The sequence below is a fragment of the Tetrao urogallus genome, assembly GCF_951394365.1.
Source record: "Tetrao urogallus genome assembly, chromosome: 4".
Taxonomy (NCBI): domain Eukaryota; kingdom Metazoa; phylum Chordata; class Aves; order Galliformes; family Phasianidae; genus Tetrao; species Tetrao urogallus.
In genome coordinates, this window is record NC_136817.1 from 26,342,996 (window position 1) to 26,365,041 (window position 22,046).

Sequence of the window (22,046 nt, forward strand, 5' to 3'; positions counted from 1 at the left end):
CTTGACAGAAACAGCAGCACTGAGAGATAATGCAGCATATGTGATCGAGGAGGTTAAAACCAAGTCAGCCATTAAATACTGAGCCAACTATTTTTCAAGATAGGACTCAGAGGCAGAAGAAAAAAAAGGGGGGATGCTTTAAAATTGAATTTCCTATGCCATCTTGATTTATCTTATTTTGAAAGGGTGGGGAAGCAGCCATCACTGCATGCAAGGGTAGCAGGGAGATAATTTATTCTCTCTCCTTGGCTGAATGCCCACAACTGACTGAAAGGATCATGTCCACAATGGAAAGAAAAATATTTAGAATTACCAGAACACTACTGATCATCAAGTGCTTTGTAGGACTCATACTGAGTTACACCATTACATTCTGGGGAAGATTAATTTAGAGAGAAAACCACCTAGGAATCTGTAGAAACGCTGCAATACCTTATCAGAAAAGGAAACAAAAAATAAGCCACTCATCATTACAGATGGCTTTCAGAGCAGATTGTCAAGACCTGCCTCATGCAAGAGGTACCAGAAGAGAATCAGAGAGCACGAACAAGGGAAAACACTACTCAGGAGGCAGAAGAGCATTTTGGGGACACATGGGAGCTATGCAATCACACTGGTTCAGCACCAAGAGAAACCTCCTTTTAATGCCGCTTACACTAACAAATACTGCCAGGAAAGCTATAACAAAACAGTGACTAAAACCCTGGTCAAGCACACCCTGCAGTGAGGTCGAAGTGCTGATGGCCCTCAGAAATAATTTAACACCTCCAAGATTCTCTCATCTAGTAGTAGCATCCTTTTTCCATCTTTGCTCTTCAGTGCTCCTTTTTGGCTTCGCTCACATTAACAGCCTTGCTTATGGTAACTCATACTACTTTGTTCTTGTAAAGCCTACTCAAAAGACAAGAATGCAATATCTAAACTGAAAAATCAAATGAGAGAAATAGTTTAACTGTACGGAAACTACCCCTGTTATCCAGAATGAATAGGACAAGAAACAGGAAGCAGCCAAATGCACGGTGTGAGGACTATCAGGTCTTCAGCACCACAGTCTTCCAAATGCACAGCAAGGCATGTCTCTATGATTCAAATTAGTTCATTTGGGTTTTGTTTGTTTTATGGATGTCCATGCTGACTTTAAGAAGTGGAATTGCTTACAACTGCAACATGCACAGCTTACTTCCAAAAAGGCTATGTACTGCCATGCCTCCAGCTTGCAGAAGAAGTGCTTCCAGCTCAGTAAGTAATAGAGGTTGAAATTGCAACAGATTACCTCATTAAAATTTTACAGCAAGTGCTAAGAAAGGCAGCAAAGACTTAAAAATGAGAACATGATCCCACTGACCCCATTTCTTCTCTCTCCTCTGCAAATATCCTTGCTTCCTTTTGACTACCAAGACCATTGCAGTGCAGTTTATCTACCCTATACAAGTTATCATTTTTCAGTTTTTCATTAAATAAACTACAATTTCACATGGAAAAAATATTAGGACTTAACAGCTAGAGTACTCCTTCTCTTCCAAGTTTGTTTTTTTTTTTTTAATGCCTACACTACTTGTTGTAGTAACATCTGTATGTTGTTTATATTTTGTCTATATAATAAACATTTTATAAGCATGGCCTAGATACTGCAATTACTGCACAGACAATTCACACAGCTCATCTGGCTTCCTAGCATCTGGTGTATGGTGCTAAGTTAGCCCTTATCTAAGTGAGGACAACATTAACAATAAATCTATCAAGGTGCAAGGAGTTGTCTTCCACATTATTCAAAGAAAACAACCTGATACACTTACGACCGTTTGCTTCTCATGCACTACAATCTGTGTATCATCATAGAAAGGCTTGGGTTGAAAAGGACCACAATGATCATCTAGTTTCAACCCCCCTGCTACATGTATTTTGATCATTTATTATTTTCTTAAAAATGGACACCAATTTACGCCATTCATTTGATCTTGGTTTTCCAAAGCACTTGACTAAGATGTGCAATAATGATTGCATAGGAAAGAATAAATCTGTAGCTGAGTCAAAACACAAATGATTGCTTCTTGTTCAGTAGTGGTAGAAAGGTGCCTTGAAATAAGCCACCGCTCCTTAAAAATCTAGGTGCGCGTCATTATTCATTTAATAAGCACTTTCTACATTCTTTCCTCTATCAAGGAATCTGACTCAATAGCAAAGACTCACTGCTTTGAAATTGGGAAAGTACAGATGTGTTGTCAGCCTGACCTTGATCTCCTGAAACCTAGTTAGTTGCCTTTCTTGTTGCATGCTTGCCCTGAAATTTCAGGCTGGTAATTTGCAGTGCACTTCATTACGAGGGCAGTTTACAGCAAACTGAACTACGTTTTGCAAACAGAACTGCCCATGCTCACTGGTCTAAACAGAACCTCTGCAAGGACAATCTTCATTTTCCCCAGGGAGGCTTTCCTGCAGGAGTGTTGTGGCAGTAACTATTTCAAGACCAAAGTAATTACCATTTTTAACGTGCAACTTAAATATTGAGCAGAGAGTTTTGGCCGATTAAAGGTGAAGCAAACAGTTTGATACTGTATAGGTGCACCACATGAAACACTGAGGTGGTAAGTAAACTTTGAATTTTCCTTGGAAAGCATACATTTTCAGCAGGACAGCAGATGTCTTAAGGGCTGGACCCTTGGGCAAAGCAGATACTACAGAAGTGTCTATGAATCGAAACATACTTTTACAAGGAGACAGTATAAAACAAACATGTGAATGTCATCAGGGAGTTACTGCATGGTCCTGGAGTGGAATTTGACTTAATGCTTTCTTACTTAGAAAAGAAGGGAAGGAAGAGCTTTATAGGCCAAGGCTTTGCAAATTTCAGTTTAAGAATACATTTTCCATCGCATTTATGTCAGCTCATTAATACAAACACTTCACATGTTTTTCAAAGAAAACGCTTATATAACCAGATACCTAAGACACAAGACATACCTCCTAATCTCAGCAGTTTCAAAACCAGCACTAAGTTGACCAGAAGCTGGTTTGCATGAAGCAGTGCACACCAATGGGCTGCAGCAGCCCTGAGCCCTTCAACCTAACAGAACATCCCCACAGCTCCGGTTTGCTTCAGATGTTTGAGCACACACATTTTCCATTAAAAAAAAAAAAAAAAAAAAAGAAAGAAAGAAAGAAAAACTGTGGGGAAAAGGCTTGCCTAGCCCTTATCTCACCAATTAGGGCACAAGGCCACAACAGGAGATCCCACTTCAAAGCCCTGATGTCCCAAGAACTTAGCCCAGCCCTCCCCAAAGGCTGCAGGGCTGCTCACCCTATTTAATTAAACATCTTGGGGGGAAAACAGACAAAAAAAATCTTTTTCAAGATTATTCTGCCTCATTATAGGATTGATTAGAGCAAAACCAAAAATGACTTCCATCATCTGTATTCTCACTGAGTAACACTGGAGGTGGTACAGTACAACCAATTGTACAGGAGTTTACTATAACTTTTTAAGCGGTTGCATATGCAAGTTCCAAAACATCCCTGGTGATTTGCTTTCCCATAAAAGCAGGGGATTCTGCAGCACTATCAGGAGATCTCACTACGTACCAGACAGCCTTACGTAAAAATATGTGCAGGCTGACTGGAGGCCAGTGTAATGAACTGCACTGCAGCAGCTGCTCCCTTCCACACTGTATTAAGTATTAATATAAATAGTTTAGATTCAGTGCTCCTATTTTAATAAACCACCAAAATATAAACATGCGTGAAGGTCTTCACAGTCTACAGCAGAGACTGCAGTATCCCTTGCCAGAGGGGAAGATGAACCACAATTTATGCAAGAAAAGAAACTGGGAGCAAACCCCCACAATGGGTAAGCAGAAACAAAACCCCAGCTTTTTTGGGAACATACTGATTGCACTCCAGCCAGTGGAGCTTTCTCTGCTTGAAGTTGTTGTTAAAAAGACAACAAATCAGTTTCAAAGAGAGATAGCTCCTATGGTAAGCTCTTTTAGATACACATCATTTATTGCACGTTCATTTTCCTCATAGTGAAAGCATAGGAGAGCAATGTCAAATCTAGAGTCCACCAAATTCTCAAGTGAAGATAACTACGCTGGAGCCCTAACAGCAGCACTCAAGTTTTTGGCAAGTTGAGAGTTACTGAGCCTGCTGATTGCAATGGAAACAGGCATCAGCATGGGAAACTGATCAGGAGGCAGCAAGCAAAGGGCAGAGGATGTCTCAAAATGGAGAGGCTTCTTAAGAAAACTGTCAGTTTTATCTCTCTAGTAGAGGCTGGTGGACAGAATGAAGAAAGTTGGGAAAGCTCCTCAATTCCCATCTCACATTAGAGTCTTCAGAAAAAGATGCTTCAAAATCTGCTGAAGATGGAATAACACATTGAAGATACTTAAAGAAGTTTTAGTATTATTCTTTAAGTATTTAATCCTACAAGCCCTGCACCGCTACCAGTAGCTGGTATTGACCATGCCCATTCCCTGCACGAACTGCATTTCTAGTGTCACACACAAGGAAGCACCAAAGTGACAGTCAGCTCTTTCCACAGCTATGCACTGAGCAAGGCAATCCTCATAGATAAGTTATAGGATCCATGTTTCCTTTTCAAATAAACCCAAAAACGCTATTACATTGGCTGCATAAGCGAACCCTTCTCCTACAAAGCCCTGAGTTCTGGGTCCTACAGTGCTTAACATGCTTACCTGGTCCCTGCCTACACAAAGGGGCTCTCACATGCACATACAGCATCCTAGTAAGTGTTTGGTTTACTCTCAAAAAAGCATCTCAGTTAGAAACTGCCAAGGAACTGATTCCCTGTAGGTCTCACAGCACAACATGAGTTTCAGCCTCCTTGGGCTCCTGACAAATGCCACATCCCTATTTGAACAGAAATCAGATTCCCATGGCTGAGCTGCAGGCAAATACATTTCACATTTAATGGTCTTCTTTGCCAGCTTGCTGGAATTCTAATTAAAGCAACAGAGCTGCTCCACTGAGAGGTATGTGCTGAATGCTATCACAGAGCTCCTGAGATAAGGGAAGCCTCAGCAAAGGTTAATGACAGCATTAATTTGACTTTTTCTGTTAAATAAAGAACAGGTCATTAAAATCTTAAACAGGTGGCAGGCTTGGCAGCTCTACAGCATGTGGGCTCTAGACAGATTTATCTTGTCTTTCATTTTAAAACATTTATGTGAACATATTTGCTGAGTTAAATTATCTTGTTCACAAAAGCATCCCATTCAAGGCTGCTGCTGTATCTGTTGCATTGATCAAATTATATTGTAAAAATGTTAGCACCCATTCTGATAATTGTCATCTCATATTTATAACTTTGGGACTCCCCTCATTAGTTACCTATTGCAATTTTAATTTCTACATCAGCATCACCAATACATAAAAGCAGCAGGACAGCTCACTCAATGCAACCAGACTCAACACACATTGGGAGCACATTATGAAACTATTCCAATGCTGAGAGCCTTAAGAAGAGTTTCTATCCATGATCACTTCACTGTAAGCCTTCTTTCTTCCCCCCTAAGGAAGAGATGAAGATGAACTGCTAAGATATTATTCTCCTCAAGGGGATCAAGTAGATGTTCATCTTCAAATGCACATTTGTACTGCAATTCAGTAACCTCCCTTGCTGAATGGAAGATAAAGGCTTGTGTTCCCATCTATGCAAAGATTTAAAAAGCACTAAGAAGAGCTAAGAATAAAGAAACGACTTCCAAACAAATTAATTATCATCTAGGAAAACCAAAGTGTCAAGCACCCCTATGTGATGCTTGGTATGCAGCCCTGCTGGCTGAGTTTCAATGCATTTTAACTGACACAGCTGCTTGGTAACAAATATTCAAGACACAGTTGGCCAAGAGGCCTTTGAATCTGCCAATCAAACAAGTGACAGCCACCATCCACCTCATGAAATTCTTGTCTCTATTATTAAATGGAAACAGCCTCAAGGGTGGGGCACAGGCTTATGTACAGACACTAGCAAGATTTTTAGGTTTCTGCTGTGCACTATTATTGGTACCATGTGAGCATCAGCCTGTCCAGGTCACCACCGTGCAATGAATATACAATAAAGGGACATTTGATAGGATAAGCACTAGCAGCTTCACATTGTACCAGGGGAGGTTCAGATTGGATATTACGAAACATTTATTCTTAGAAAGAGTGGTGATGCACCAGCACAGACAGCCCAAGGAGGTGGTGAAGTCACCGTCCCTGGAAGTACTTAGGAACTGTGGAGATGAGGCACAGAGGGATAAGGTCAGTGGGCAAGGTAGGGGTGGATTATTAGCTTGGATTGGATTATCTTAGTGGTCTTTGCAACCTTAGTGATTCTATGACAAGTAGGCAGTGGATATCAAAGTAGGGCAATAGGGAAGTGTTCAAAGTTTAGATTGGGCCAGTCTTGGCAACATCAAAACACTTTGGAAGTCACTTCAGATTGAACCCCGTGCAGCCAATTTTATGTGCTTTACTACCTGTGTTGCACCCAGGTAACCAGATCCAGCTCCTGTAGCAAACTACAGAGCTATTTGGCATCCAACCGCTCACTATTAAAGTGGAAGAGCCCCAGTCCAATTGCCAGTCCTGCCCTCCTCCAGGATGCAGCTTTGCTGTGCATGACTGTGCTACAGCCATTTCCCCTAGGTATGCCCAAGCATAAGTCTGCCAGGGCTTGGAGCTAAAGTCATAGAATGGCTTGGGTTGGAAGGGACCTCAAAGATCTGGCTCCAACAACTGGGCCCCAGTGGGCTTCATTCCTCACTTCTGTCACATTCTCACATTGCCGACTGTTTGAGCAAGAAAGTCTATTATGGAAACATTTTCCGACTGACAGCTGAGGAGCAAAGAGGATTTCAAGAACGCAGCTTGAGGTCATTCAGCCTGCATCCACCACACAAGCCACTGCCTGGCAGAGAACTAGCAAAGCCTCCCTGTAGCAGCAAGGGTGTTGTACACACTGCTCGCTCAGCTGCAAATACTGCTTTCATCCCCGAGGTAATGGACTTAAAGGAGGCTATTCTTAAGTACTAATAGGCTAAAGAGAACTCAATTATCGTCATTTAAATACTAACGAGGCTCTCCTGTGAGTTTTTCATTTTGTTACTTGAGGAACCATGAAGCACTTGTACCAGATCCAAGTAAATAAAGGGAAGGGAGACAAAAGTCACCACGATGAGCCTTTTTAATAGACACAGACCACCTACAGCGTTGAAATTCCCTTCAAACAGGAAAAGAAAGCCATCATTAAAAAGCCCACCACAACACTGAGCAGTGTGCAAGGGTCAAGCTGTAGACAAAACCAATTATCACTTAACTGCTCAGCAACCCTAGCAGGAATTATTACAACACTATCATTATTTAGTGAAGTGTTCTCTATCCTATGCTCCAAGTGCTGCTTCCCTCAGCCACCCACTGCTGACCTGATATCATGATTAGTTAATGCACAAGAACTCCCTCCTGACAAGATCAAGTGATTACACGAGATTACAAGGACCAGGCCCAGTTATCAGCTTGTCACCCTCACCTTGCATTGAGAGGGAAGTCTTTGTGAAGCTGCCCACCTTCCACACTGGCTACAAGAAACTCATTACTGCAAGCATCCAATCACACATACCTCTAAAGGTTCTGCAAATGCTGGAAGGTGAGAATACTTTTGTGGCAAAGGCAAGGATCTGGCACTACCTCACCAATTTTCCTTAACTATTCAGCTTACTTGGCTGTGTCCATCCTCTCCTAGAGCTAAGTCTTAAGAAACACATTAAATGACCTACGCACAAATACTTCATATCTGTACTATCTGCTCCCTGTTATTCCATTTACTGTTAATTTAGGAATAAGTAGATACAATTTTACTTGTCCTTAAGATGATTACAGCTCTCCTCATATCACATCCAGCAGCTACAGCACAGCTCCCAGATACTCTGCTTCAGCAAACAGTGTTATCCCTAAGCACAGCCACAGCATACCCCATTTCCCCCTTCTGACATGCCTTCACACACCTACTGACCACAGCAAAGGCAATGCCCGTGCTTCTTTACAGCACCATTAAGAACAGCCAAGCTCCAACTGTATTCAGATCTGTGTTTGGAAGGAGCTTTTTATAAAGGCCACTTCTACTGCTGTGAGCATGGATGATAAAAGCCAGACAGCAATGAATAACGGCAGTTTGTGTGCAGTCTCTCCCAGTATGACACATTGCCCTTGATCCTCTGCTGTCATAGGAAGCTTAATGCCCCTTTTTCATTGCAAAATTCATTCTACAGTCTTCTACAGAAGATCCAATCTGAGCCGTTGCTGGCACAACTTACAGATAGGCATTTTCAAAATAATTTAATCTTCTTTTTAAAAACTCTATTCAAAACAATATCTCTACCAGCTTACAATCACATTGTGCTCCTCATTGTTTATCCAAAACTAACTGTGGATAAGTGGAAAACATCTCAAAATTGCCAACATCAGCTTTTCCTTGTGGGATACTCAGTCTCTGCCCACAGAAGATTGCAAAGCTTTTGCATCCTGTGCACACCTTACTCCTTTTACTTAGGTCTTACTCCTCCACCACCAAGCAGATTCAGAAGCTCATAATTGCCTATTACGTAATATTTTTAGAAAACAGATCCCTCTACCTTGAGAGCACCTCAGGAAGGGAACTGCACAGTAGCTACACTGCTAATCCATGGTAGGGCAAGGAGCTAGACTTTGTACAGCTGAGGAAAAAGAGCTGGGAAGGCAAACAACAAGTGCTTGTACCTTCCCATACATAACTGTTTTCACCTGCACTCAGCTCTGCACCTGCTGCTCTTGGCACAGCTCCTTCACTAGTGCACAGCCAGCTAGGTTGACATGCCTCATGTAGACTCCATCTCCACATCAATACGACCTAAGTTGTGTCCTTTTTGCTCCCAAGTTTCTTGAAAAAGGGAAAAGTATTAGCAGAAATCCCCAGATTTCTGCTACTTCATCATGGGCACTCTGCCTGGTACACACTCCTGCTGGGGGACTGATCTCAGTCATTACAGCCTTTTTTTATGTCACCCAACATAACAAGTGAAGCTGCTGTTCAGAACTTACTCTGTTTTTGTGCCAGGCAGGACATTCCCAGGCACCCACCTGGGGAGCCCTGAGGACATGCTGCTGGTTCCCCACTTGGCAAGGAACACCATGGTCTGTCCTAAGCCATGCCTTGCTGCCAGGAGCCACATATCCATCTGTGACCAACTTTTTCATTTTAAATAAATTAAAAACCCAGGGTCTGCTCCTGTAAGGGGGTTTAAGGTATTTTTCACTGATGTAACAATCGCTATTGCGAACGAAGTAGCCTAAAATGAAAGTGACTGCAGGTTTTTCTTTTTTTTTTTTTTTTTTTTTTTAAGCAATTCATCGCCACTCAGAGAAAAAAACTAAAAATGTTAGCTATTCTGCAAGACACAGAATAAAGTATTTATATAAATGCATTACACTCATTTTCTGAATGTAAGAAAACTGTGCCTAGAGTTGGTGAAATGATGGAAGGTCAGTTGTCTCTCAGGGAAAGCAAATAACTATGTATATTTCTCACAACACCTCTGGGCTGTGCTTATGTTTCTCATTTGCACACAGCAGCAGTAGGCCTAAGACTTCCTCAGGTTGCCTTTCCCTGCTTGCCTTCAGATTCACACTGCTGTCAGCATCTCCAGTTTCTTAATCTACAGTCCCCTAGACACTGTCAAGCACTTTTTCATCCCAACAGTCATGACACGCATGTGAGAGGCCTGCACATGTACTCATCCAATAGCCTCACAGCTTAGGCATCTCCTTTGCTTTCACTGCAAACCAGCAAGACTAAAGCACAGAATTGTAGAAGCACAGAATGGATCAGGTTAAAAACGACCTTAAATCCCACTCAGTCTCAACTCCCTGCTGTGGGCTAGTTGCCACCCACCAGACAAGGCTGCCCAGACTTTGAAAGCCTCTAAGGATGGGGCAATTCACTCCCATTCTCTTTGTGCTGCCCAAAACTGCACTAAGTTTTCAGATCTTTTCCAGGTTCTGCACCTCAAATGGCTTACCCCAGAAACTCTGGTTTTCTTGGTGAGAGCCCACAGAAATGCACTGAATTCATCTGGAAAGCAGGGTGTGTGCTGGGAGCTTCAAAGCATCTTGCAATCCTATACTTCACATAGGAAGTCAAAAGATTCATCTTTAACTTAGTTGCATTAAATTACATCATCACCTTCAACATTTTCTTTTTAAAGAATCTTTTAAGTGTTAGCTCTTCTTTTTGAGAGGCTTGCCAAAAGACTATCTTTTCTTGTCCCGCCTCCAGCTCAGCTTCACTGCTGCCCCAATCCTACGCACACCAAAGCCATCTCTACATCTCTTTCCAACAGTTCCTTCCCCTCTCTTCTAAACCTCACAAGAGAAGGGCAGGCAATAATGCCTCTCCCTCCTCCAGGTGACACAGCTGCAACCCTAGAGCTCTGCATCAGCAGTCCTCACAGGCAGGGTTTCCAAATTTCAGAGATAACTGCACCAATTAGGAGATCTCCTGAAATGGTTTAGGTCACTAAACAATTCCTTAATGCAATGTCACCTTTGGGTCAGGTGAGACAAGGAGGTCACCTACCTGTATGCATTCTTACAGTCAGCTCTTGCAAAGCAGATGGCCACAGCTTTTTGTTCAGGGCTGCCACACACTGCTGCTGGGCACACAGCTCCCAAGTCATCTGTGCAGACAGTCAGCAGCCACATCTGCTACTCCACCTTTTCACTGACTACACACACAGAGGAACGTCATGTGGAACAATTCTTTTCTAGATAGCATCCACCCTATACAAAAAGCCATTATGCTCTTCCTAAATGTTTGTGGCACACAGGGGATCTGCTGGACACAGTTCACAGAAGAATAGTTGATTTTTTTTCTTTTTATTTGCCTTCAGCTATTTTCATTCTCCAGCAGCTTCTTGTTCCGTTGCTGGCATCACCACTGATGAATAAGAATCATATGTACTGTTTTAACATCTCAAAAATCCTTCGGCATTTTGTTGCCTAGTTTAACGTTTTTGTTCTATTGTCCAACACCAACCTAAAAGCATCTACATGCTGAGACTTGGAGAGCACTCTACAAGAAAGCCCCTTTGTCCCTGTGCTATCCGCAGAGCAGATCTTCCTGAGTTCCACTGCAAACTGCCTAAGGTTTAAAAAACAATAGTGGCTACAGTTTTTTATGAAAAAAATTCTGCAAGGCAAACACTGAATTTAATGCTGTTTGTAGATGTAGATTATGTCTCACAAGCTGAGCAAGACAGAATAACACAAGAAAATAATTCACCTCTGAAGAAAACAGAGGATGTGAAGCATGGCAGTTAACAGATTAACAAACATCTTCACAGCTCCTTAGGTCCTCCAAGTTCAGCTCTGTCTCTTCCCACCTCTGAAATCCCTATCCTACTCACCAGCCACTCATTTTGTGCTCTTCCTTCCTCCTCCCCCTTTTTTTTTTTTTAAAAAAAAAAAAAAAAAACAACTCTACAGTACTAATGTTTCTAATTCAGGCCTCTCTACCAATTCACCCTGCTTCCCAATGCCCCAGTACTTACACTTGCCTCCAAACGCCCACAGCAAAACATTTAGGCTCCACATTGGAACAAAACAGTACAGCTCTGCAGGCACACATAACCCCTCTTCAACTTCTCCCTGCTTGTAAGAGCAGCAGTAAACAAATACTTTGAACATCACATCAGTATTTTCATCAGCATAGAAGTAACAGAAGTCCCAATGCTGTCAGAATATGAAAAGCTGCAACAACTTAACCTAGAAGACCTTCATTCTGCTTAATTTAATACTTCACAGGAAATACTACTTTATTTAGCATCAGCATTTACTTAGCAAATCATCATATCAAGACAGTGCAAGAATACAGCAGTATTGTTAGCATAAGCCAAGAGTGGGCATCTTTGTTTTCCTACTTTGTGTTTGCTTGATGCCATCTGAATAGCTTAATTGGCTTACCTCACAATACTGAACTCTGATTTAGGCATAAAACCAGCCCTTGGGGAACTCAGAGCAGTAAATGTAACCTGTTGACAGAGAAGAGAACATCTTCCCAGTGAAGAAAAGGGACATCAAAATAGTCACTGTTCAGCCATTACACTAAATAGGTTAAAACAATTGCTGCCCTGCACAGATGTTTCTGAAATCAGGTGAAATCCATTCCTTGCAATCCAACACATCCATGAGAGACATCACCTAACTCAAAGGACCACAAGGCACTGATTCTAAAACCCTAATATTGTCATTAGAAGAAGTGCTGCATAATAAGATTTGGTATTGTTCTGATGGGGAAAAAGTCCACATCTCCTCAGCATAAGGTATGTGAACCCCAGCTGCATCTGGCTGAGAGCATCCCAATTCCTCACCTTACTAAAAGGTGGGATTCACTCTTGCCCTGGTACAAGCCAGCAGGAAGATAACACACTGTAAACATTTCTTCTTACTGTCGCATTATAAACCGTTGAAGATTTATTGCACCTTGTACCCCTCACCCCAGCTCAGGGTAACTTAGGCAAAAATGAGGCAATTGACCAGAAAATAAGCCAAAAACTTCAGTAAATCAGAAAGGCTGACACACAGAGGCTCTGTATGTTTTATTTTTCAGTCATGGTAGTACCTCTTTTTAATCAGATAGCACCAGTTATATAAATGACATTATATAAATACAGAAAGAAATTAAGACACACCTGGAATAACAATCAAACCCAGGAAGCAAAAGGAAAAAGATCTGTTGATATGAGACTTTTTAAATACGACAAATGTTTTATTGCCTAGACTGTGAATGAAATCTAATGCTTGACTTCTTCCAGACTAACTCGGTATGGTTGTTGGTATGAGAATTCACTTCAGCAGTTTGCTATTACATGCATCTTGCTAAGGCTCACTCCCACATAGCTTCCCATTGCTGGCAATGGAACTGAGGACAGAAGAGTTTTGGTAGCATACAGAAATTCACACATCTCCATTTAAAGGAAATTAAGAGCTTTAGATGAACCTCACTTCTCCCCTCACTTCTTTTGCACCTTGCTGAAGGGGAGTTGAGAAGACAGAGCTCAATCACAAGCTACAGATGAAAGCCAGCACAGCTGAGTGGTCACAGATGAGTCTTCTGAGATCCACAGCCTGCTCTAGTAAATGCCCATACGTCAGCCTAATGAAGCATCAGCCTGTTACTTAAATCACAGACTTATGTCTGTTTTCCATCACCTGCCTGACAAACACACTGCAATCATGCTCAGCTCACATTGGTGGGCTTCCAAAACTCATGCCTGTGTCTATGGAAGTCCTCAGTACTACTTAATCACTTGCGGTCATTATTCAGAAGTTAGAAGCATTTGCTTTTTCTTAGAGACGCTGCACAATTACTCAGAGCAGGAGCCCTTTGTGGGCAGTTGCAGAGGCAATGAAGGATTTTAATGAGTTTCATTCTGCAGCCCAAGCAGTAACAGAGAGCGCTTTTGTTTGTTCAACTTTTGTGCTTTAAGTCTGCTAAAAAGGATGTCCCTCCAGCACTGGACATTAATTTTAGCTGCTTCTGTTAGCATTCAGCCCTCAGTCCCTGTTCTGAGGCTGCCAACACAAACACCACCTGCAATGGCCATTCTCAGGAATTTGTTCTGTATGAAGGGATTTGAAATGTGTCCAAGCAAGTAAGGGTAGCATTTGGCAACCTAAAGGACGTAAGAAGCAACACTTTCAGGAAGCACTTTCTTCCCCCTACAGCATAGATGTTATACAGTGTGCCTTGATCCATGGTTTTAATGTCTTTGAGTTTGCATAGGATCCAGCTCACTTTTCATCACATACACACAGAAGAGCATTTACACATCCCAGCTGCACAAGTCTGAGATCAGAGGATGTGAAAAAATGCTACTAAAAAGTTCTCTAGAATCAGTCCTTGGTTACTACAGCAACAGCTGTGAGAAAACGAGCAAGTACCTAGAATTCCTTGAAATATGATCTGCATTAGATAGTAGCACAAATTAATCTTCTGCACAGCTTGAGCTCACTAAGTTAGAAGCTAACTACTCCAGCTCCAGGTTTGGATCTGACCAAATTCCCTGAATCTGATCAGGCAGGCTTCAAAGCACATTATGAGTCGTTATCTTAAGTGACCTCCTTAGTCAAGAACACATAGCTTCTTCTGCTCCTCTCCTCCTAGCAGCTGAAACTTCTAGAGCAGATCACCAGTGTCCTAATGAACAACAGAAGGCATGCACTGTATGGGAGCTTGCAATAACCACTGGCACAATTAGCAATTCAGACCAGCCGTTCTTCAGAAGAGAAGTTGGCATTAAGAAGATAAGCAGCAACAATGACCACAGCCTAAGCTCAGGTGTACTTTTAACCAGCAGAAGTCATGAGCCCTCCTTACTCCTCTCCATGCAACCCCATCAGCCTGTTAAATACACACTCCTTAGCAGTCACCAGAAGAGCACTTGTCACCCAGCAGGAAACAGAGTGAAGTGGAAAGGAAAACTCCCTTCTCCTTCTGCTGCAGACCCTGCCACTTGGCAGAGGCTAAAAAAGCAGGGGCCAAGATGGTACACGCAAGACTAGAGAAGCAATTACAGACAGGCCAGCTCCCTCAAACCTGACCCCAGTAGGAAAGAGCAGCTTGGCCCCAGCTTGCCTATGAAACATACTGAAGCACAAAGATTTAATTTTGCTTCAGAACTCATAAGATTTCACACCCTATTGCAAGAAAGAATAGTTGGGGCAGTGCAGTGAAAATTTGGGATAAACAGACACGTTGGCCATTAAGAACTGAAATGAGGCAGTTGGCTAGTTTACATATTATTCAAGTGCCTCTCTTTTCTAACCTAGCAACAGCTGCCAACTAAGGCTAACTGCACAGTTTGTACAACACATGGTAGCACACTTGGGAGCTTTAGCTCTGAATGCAGACATGGGTCAGTGGTGCTATCATTCTCCATTGTTGCCACAAGGGCACTAGTTTTTTTCTATTCTAAAAGTATTTTCTAAAAACTAATTTCCCAGCTTGGATTGAGTAAAGATACATAAGTTTGGAAACATGTAGTTGGTTCCTGGTTCCCCAAATAGCTATGGAAAAGGAACCGGAGCTGCAGTGCTCACACAAGCAGACAGACTCATCTTTTCATTATTCTCCTGACTTTCACAATTTTATTGGAATAGCAAAAATATGCTAAAAGCTAACATGCACAGAGAAGGCTGATGAAGGAGAAGTACTCACCAGGTTTTAGGTAACAGAGTAAACAAAAGTTCTATACAAAGTACAGGACTGAATGCTCCTTGCATTACACTCAACCCTAATAAAACATCTTCAAGGAAGAAGTGAATATCTATCAGCACCATTTAGGGCAAAGCACTGAGTAGAACTGTCTGAATTTGCCACAGAATACGTACCTCTGTACAGCACTTATTAGTGACACTCCTCTAATTACCACGGGGCTTACTGCTGAATGAGACACCTTTTTCTCTCTGTTAAAGTATTTAAGACTCCTATTGGGCCAAACCCAAGGCCTCAGGAGATTTTAGAAGTAATAAAATAGAACAAAGAACAACTACTGAAAGTTTAGCTCCACATTTTTGGTCTGAAATAAGCAGAAGGGATTAAAGCTGGAATCTGATCACCTCCGAGCTGAGCACCTCAGTGAATGGGTTTGTGGATATTTGTCTCAGGCCAAGTACAGAAATTCAATCTTGCAGATGTGAGAAAAACCTTTCCCAAATAACAGTCATGGCATCAGAAATGCCCTGATTTCAAAACACACAGTCTTACCACACTAAACTCTTTTGTACAAAATTCCCATGTGTGTCTACTGACAAGAATACATTACACCTTTAATTGCACTGATTCAAGTCACTGTGGTGAAAAGAAGCATGTGGCCAAATAAACTGCTGAAATCTGCAACAATAAGAGACCTATAAACTTCAGTGGAGACAGGTATTAGAAATAGCAGAACTCTCTCCTCTCTGCTAAGACTTATCCTTCAATAGCCACCTCTGCGTTCCAAAAGTTTCACTGCCAAAGTTCCAAGAGCCTGCTATAGTAATAAACCTATGAAGCCATTCCCAGAAAACACATTAAAAGACCGACCCCAAGCAGTTTTGGAGCTCTCACTTCACTTTCAACATTAAACAGCCAATATGTCCATTTGCAGTGTGAAAGGTTCAGATCGTTTTACCAGCTACCACACCAGGTCACACCTGGTTTTTTCCCAAGCAGAAAACAAGCACAGGAATATAGGAGATTCTGCCACTCAGATCACATAGAATGCAACTCTTCTAATCTGAAACTGATTCAGTCATGGTGTTAAGAAATTAATTTCTTGATTTAAAACTTGAGGGATCGTATGATCACTGGAGACCAAGAATGACGCGAAAGGAAAAAAATGCACTTGCCCTAAATAGAAAGATGTGTTACATAGAAGCTTCTCTTCCTTCAGCTAAGTGTTTCAAAGGAAAAATCATCAGGAACACATGGCTAACACAAAAATCTGTTTCAAGTTTGCATGACGCATACAAAGCTGAAATGAGCAGTACCTCTCTGCAAATCTGAAAGCAGTGAAGGAAAAGGAAAATATGGGAGAGTTTATGTTCCAGACAACAGAACAGCAATGGCATAGGAAGAACAAGCAGGTGGGGGCTGCACGGAGCCCAAAACTAGCAGCTGCTCTGTTGCAACCTGCAGCGCAGACATATCCAGAAGCAAGTTGTTCATGGGCAGAGCACAATGGAGTAGAGGCAGAGCCTTTTAAAATAAGACCTACTCAGACATCTGAAAGTGGAGCCCCTTGCATGTTCTTTACTTCCTATTTTAGGTAAAACGCAGCAACGCCAACTGGCAGTCTTTGGTAAGAACTGCTTCAGAGCATGTTACATGCATGCTGGCAGCTGACCGTACTCTTGCAGAACACTAGGTCACCTGACTTTTTTTAAAAGCCTCATGTAGGATTCAACTGGATCTCCTTGCATTCCACCCACATGTTTAGTTACTCCTTAAGAGATGGTAGGAGGTCTTTGAGTGAGGCACACGAAGCCAACCAAGCATGTAGAGGTGTCCTCCACATCATCCTCCCCCGTCACAACCAGAGGAGCTGCAGCTACACTTCAAGCAGTATCTATAGAGAACTGTTCTGCCTGCTGTGCTGCTCTTCACATTCACACAAAAGCTGGTTCCTGTGCATTTCCATTGACAAGGATTATGATAAATAAAACTCTCCTTTTCCTTACTGGAAATCCTCTAGATAACAAGCACATAGTCATTTCTTGCAACGCAATTTTAAAATGCATGTACAATTAAGATTTCCCATATGCTTAGAAATGTTACCTATTCCTTTTTACTTGTAAAAAAGCATGATGTTCAATCTTTCATCATATCCAGTACTCACACGTTTCCCTTTCAGGCAGACTCATTTTAGATTCCTGTAATTATCGTATTAATTTCTACTCAATACATTCACTGGAAGCTTTAAAAAAATCCAACTGAAATTTGTTGGCTACTTCCATTAATGCCACTAAATGGAATACACTGCCATTTTTTCTTTCCTCCACACAAATTGGATTAGATGAAAAGCACATACTTTGCTGGAAAGCAGTACTTTAAAGTATTCTGTTTGTACATCAGAGAGAATCTTTCCCTTACAGATGGTGGTTACCTGTACTTAAGATTCCAGCAGACAGTTATTCAGTTTCAATTAAAGACTGACTCACAAAATCTTTAAGAATCGCAGAATCATTAAGGTTGGAAAAGACTGCTAAGATCACCAATTCCATCTCACCATGCCCACTAACCATGTCCCTCAGTGCCACATCTCCATGGCTCTTGAACACCTCCAGGGACAGTGACTCCACCTCTTTTTATCTAGAGGGCAAAAACTACAGGCCAAGTAGTTCAAGATGGTATATAAGCTGAATAATATTAACATCAATTTTAAGGCATACACCAAGTTTTTCCTGGAAGTCATTTTGAAGATCTTTAAGCTCTCTTCACACCTCAAATTTGAGTCCATACACATGCAGGCTACTGCTGTAGACTAGCAACTAAACAGGTGCCTAAGCCACAAATGCTGTCTAGACCAAACTTGTCTATTCTTATTCATTTAAACATCAGTGATACTCCATCCATACAGGTTTGCTTCTAGAAACTCACTTCAAGTAAGACTGAGCTACAACAAGAAGGTAACATCTGGAAACTCCTTGCTGCTATTCACAAACCAGAGAAGTTAACCATGGGCAGAGGGGAAAGCGAGATATGTGTTTTCACTAGCTGCACATAACAGCTGTACTATGGAGGATACTAAATTCTGATTTTTTTTTTCAGCCAGCCACATATCAAGCTGGATAGCTGACCTTTAGATCTAGCTTAATAGTGGCTTTCTAAAACATAACAGGCAGTCAGGAATAAAGTGACTACCAGAGGCAGCAGGTAAAAATCACCAAGGCAAAAATCCTGTATCCTCTCCAAGAGGCAAAAATAACATGGAATAATCAGAAATATGATGTCTTCACATGATGGGCTTGCTCACCTCTTTTTGTCTCCTGCAACTATATCTATTACTATCCACACCTGCATTTTCTGAAAAGTTCTGCCATCTTAGTCAGATCCTCCAAGATATTTCACAGATTTCAGAGCAAAAGACAACTGCTGTTCTTATCACTAAAATATTTCAAGGGTGAAATCGTGTTTGATGATAATAGGGAATCAATGAAAAGTCACCAACTTTGACTACAATAGCTGTGTATTCTTTTCCCTCTGCTTTCTTGCACAAGCACTGTGTGCCTGTAGGCAGCTGATACAGGTTGGCAGAGAGCTTACCTCACAGTTAAATTGAAGCCTATAACAAACTGATACCAAAGTGCTAGTCAATGTACACACATACTTCAGTAATTGTTGTAGCTGCTTGTAATACTAACAGCATGTTATGGAAAGTCAAGAGTATTTACTGATAGTTTAGATATAAACTGATGGTATTTATTCTGTTAACTCCTGTCATACAGTCAATCTTAGATTAAAATCTGACATCTCATTTTTCCTCAAATTCAGTTCCATTCACATCTCCATCACTTGCAAACATACAAACATCACTGTGTAGTTTTTAGTACAGACTGGACAAAACCCAAGTCCCAAAACACAGTGCAGACTGGTGTGAATTCAGTAGATACTTCAGAACCATAAGCAGTAATCTGAATTTCCCACATTCACATTAGGACTAAGAAGATAAACTCACTGGCTCACTGTCTACTCCTGCTCAAGTTCTCCTACTTTCTATAAATGCACAGTGTATTTCTCAAGATGAGGAACCATAGCTCTGTGTCTGCTTCCAAGCACAACCAGCCAAAAAGCAAAATACTAATTTCAATTCAGTTTGTGGGAAAATAAAAAAACCCATACACCTCATGAACTCTTTTCCCTTTTCTATTACATTATTGCCTAAATTAATCGTATCTAGTAACAAAAACTATTACTTGTCCTGAACACAAATCCAATAGTATGCTGCAGTATAATATTGACATAATGCTGCTCTCTACCTCCTAACGATATCTTCAGACACTGGAAATTGATCCTATCATTGACATCTTCTCTTTATGTCTCCACTGAAAGCACACCAGGACTCCTAGAAGGTCACAGTAATTTTCTTACTGAATTGAACGCAACAGATCCTTCTATTTACTTAGAGGGAAAAAGCACTTCCATACATGGTATTAAGCTTGGATGCATTTCAGCAACCAATACTCATACAATTTGAGACACTGACTAAATGCTATTTGAGTTGGCCCATTCATATTCCACACCTACCAGAAACAAACCTTTTTATCTGTGGGCATCTTCATAAACTACTTCACACTTACATTGTAAACTCAAGCAAACTCTTAACTAATGATATCAACCACTACCAAACTTATCATTGAAATCAGAAGATCAGAATATCCACCTCCATCTTGCAAAAGGGATGCAGCAAAGTGATAGCATCTTCTGAAGTAATGGCAAAGAGATTAAAAAATTGTGCTCCATAGGGCTGTAAAATGCTCCATGCAATACAGCATTGTGTCACCTCTCAAAAAAGCAACGACATCCTCATATGCAAACATGCTGCCAGATGCCAAGTGCTAGGGAGAAGAGCTGTACTTTCCAAAACCCAGGCTGGCTCAAACACTTTTGTTTTGATGACTGATTATCAGATGATAATTTTCCTGATTATCAGAATTATAAGAGATACATTCACTTCCAAAAAATTAATTACCTCATAAAACATTTGCACTAATGTATAACATGTAAAAACACCATAGATGATTTAGTTAACCTATGCTGTCTGGCAGTGTTTTAAGAGGAAACAGTTACCAAGGCTGTCACATGAAAATGATGCTCTGAAAGCAGCATAAACAAGTACTTTCTTTGGGAACAATTACCTCAAGACTGAATATTTTCTTAACATGTGCAGCATTATGCACACCGTAAGCTTAACAAAACTGCTGTGGCCTTTACCATATAGGAAGCTGGATTAACAAATTCTACATCTCTCAATTGTTAAAATCCTCATAAACGTAAACCATCAAAAATGAATAAACAAAGATATGACTGTGCAGGTGTTTGAATACATATATCGCACTCATAATTCACAGAGCATTTTCTAAAGTCGCAGATGGGGATGATCAACTACCACACTGCTGAAGGTGCTAGCACAAGATTTCTCAACGTATTATCAGAGGGGTTCAGACTTGCCCTGAGCTAAGAGGCAAAAGTTATTTACTCTGTTCTTATGGCACTCTAGAGATAGACAGCCCTAAAGCATGCCTGTCAAAAAGCTAAATAAGTAAGAAAGTAGATGAACATTAAGGAGCAGTAAATTACCACAACAGAACCAGGCAGCAAACAGAAGTCTAATCTACACTACAGATGGCAAGGTATCTAGGCTACAGTCTTAGGGGATTTCCTATCTGTAAAGACACAAAGTAGAAATACTCCAATATTTTAAATAGTAAAAAAATAGCCAATACCTTTAAAAATACAGCTTATCCATATGCCTCAGGTAAGTATATCATACTGATTTTTGCCACTCGAGCTTCATTTAGACTACTTCCCTTTAAAAATGCTGTAATGAGAAAACCTGACCGGGAAAAAGAAACTTCAGAGATCATATGGGGAATCATGCAACTGCCAAGGCCTGACTTGGTTCTGCATTCACAAAACCTCAAATTTTATGGAGACAAAGAGAAGGAGAGGTTTCTTAAAATGTGACAACTCCACTTATGTTAACTTAGGAATGTCACTTACCAGTGGCTTGATTTCATCTTCATCTTTGAAATAATAAAGCTGGTCCCCTTTGAGAACAAACCAGCGTGTGTGCCAGGTCTTGACGAAGCCTCCTTGCTTTCGCAGCCATCCACACTTGATCGTGCCATGCCGCCCTTGGCTTGCTGGGGGCATCTCCACAGAGCCAATGTGTTCGTCCATACTGGGTCTGAGCAACTCTCCTGCCCAGAAGAGGAAAAGGGAAAGAAGTCAGATCACAAGTCAAGAAGTAACCTGTTCGTTTTCGACAGGTTTTTGGCATCCTCCAGCTGAGAGAGTACTACCCAGCTACAAGAGAATGCAATAATGATGAAATTAGTTGTTACAAAAAAAAAAAAAACAACAAAAGAGACAAAAGATTTTTTCAGCTAGTGCAAGATATCTTCTTTGGCACTGAGGAAGACGTCAGCTTTCTTCTCAAAGTTAGTACTGCTGGATTATGGGCCGTAAGCAGCAATGAACTGATGGTACAACTTCATATTAAAGAAGGCAGGATGCTTCCTACTACCCACACCTCATTCACCATTATCTGACATATCTTTACCGGATAATCCAGCTTTTTTTTTTTTTTTTTTTTTTAAAGTAAAGTAATGAAGTTAATCTCCAGGTACAGTGGACTGTAAATAATTAGATATACCATCACATAACCAATCCCCCTAACTGGAATTTATCACAGATTAGAATCATAGAATCATTTAGAATGGAAAAGACCTCTAAGATCACCAAG

At 41.1% G+C, this 22,046-nt stretch overlaps 1 protein-coding gene across 1 annotated transcript in view; it reads right to left on the minus strand.

The window, feature by feature from the left end:
• ARHGAP24 (Rho GTPase activating protein 24) overlaps nucleotides 1-22,046 on the minus strand; it is a gene marked incomplete at both ends in the record, with an annotated part of 145,129 nt that overhangs the window by 104,735 nt on the left and 18,348 nt on the right. Inside the window, one exon of the mRNA XM_079535129.1 lies at nucleotides 21,302-21,501. Coding sequence (XP_079391255.1) covers nucleotides 21,302-21,501 — 200 coding nt within the window. The remainder of the gene's footprint in view (nucleotides 1-21,301; nucleotides 21,502-22,046) is intronic.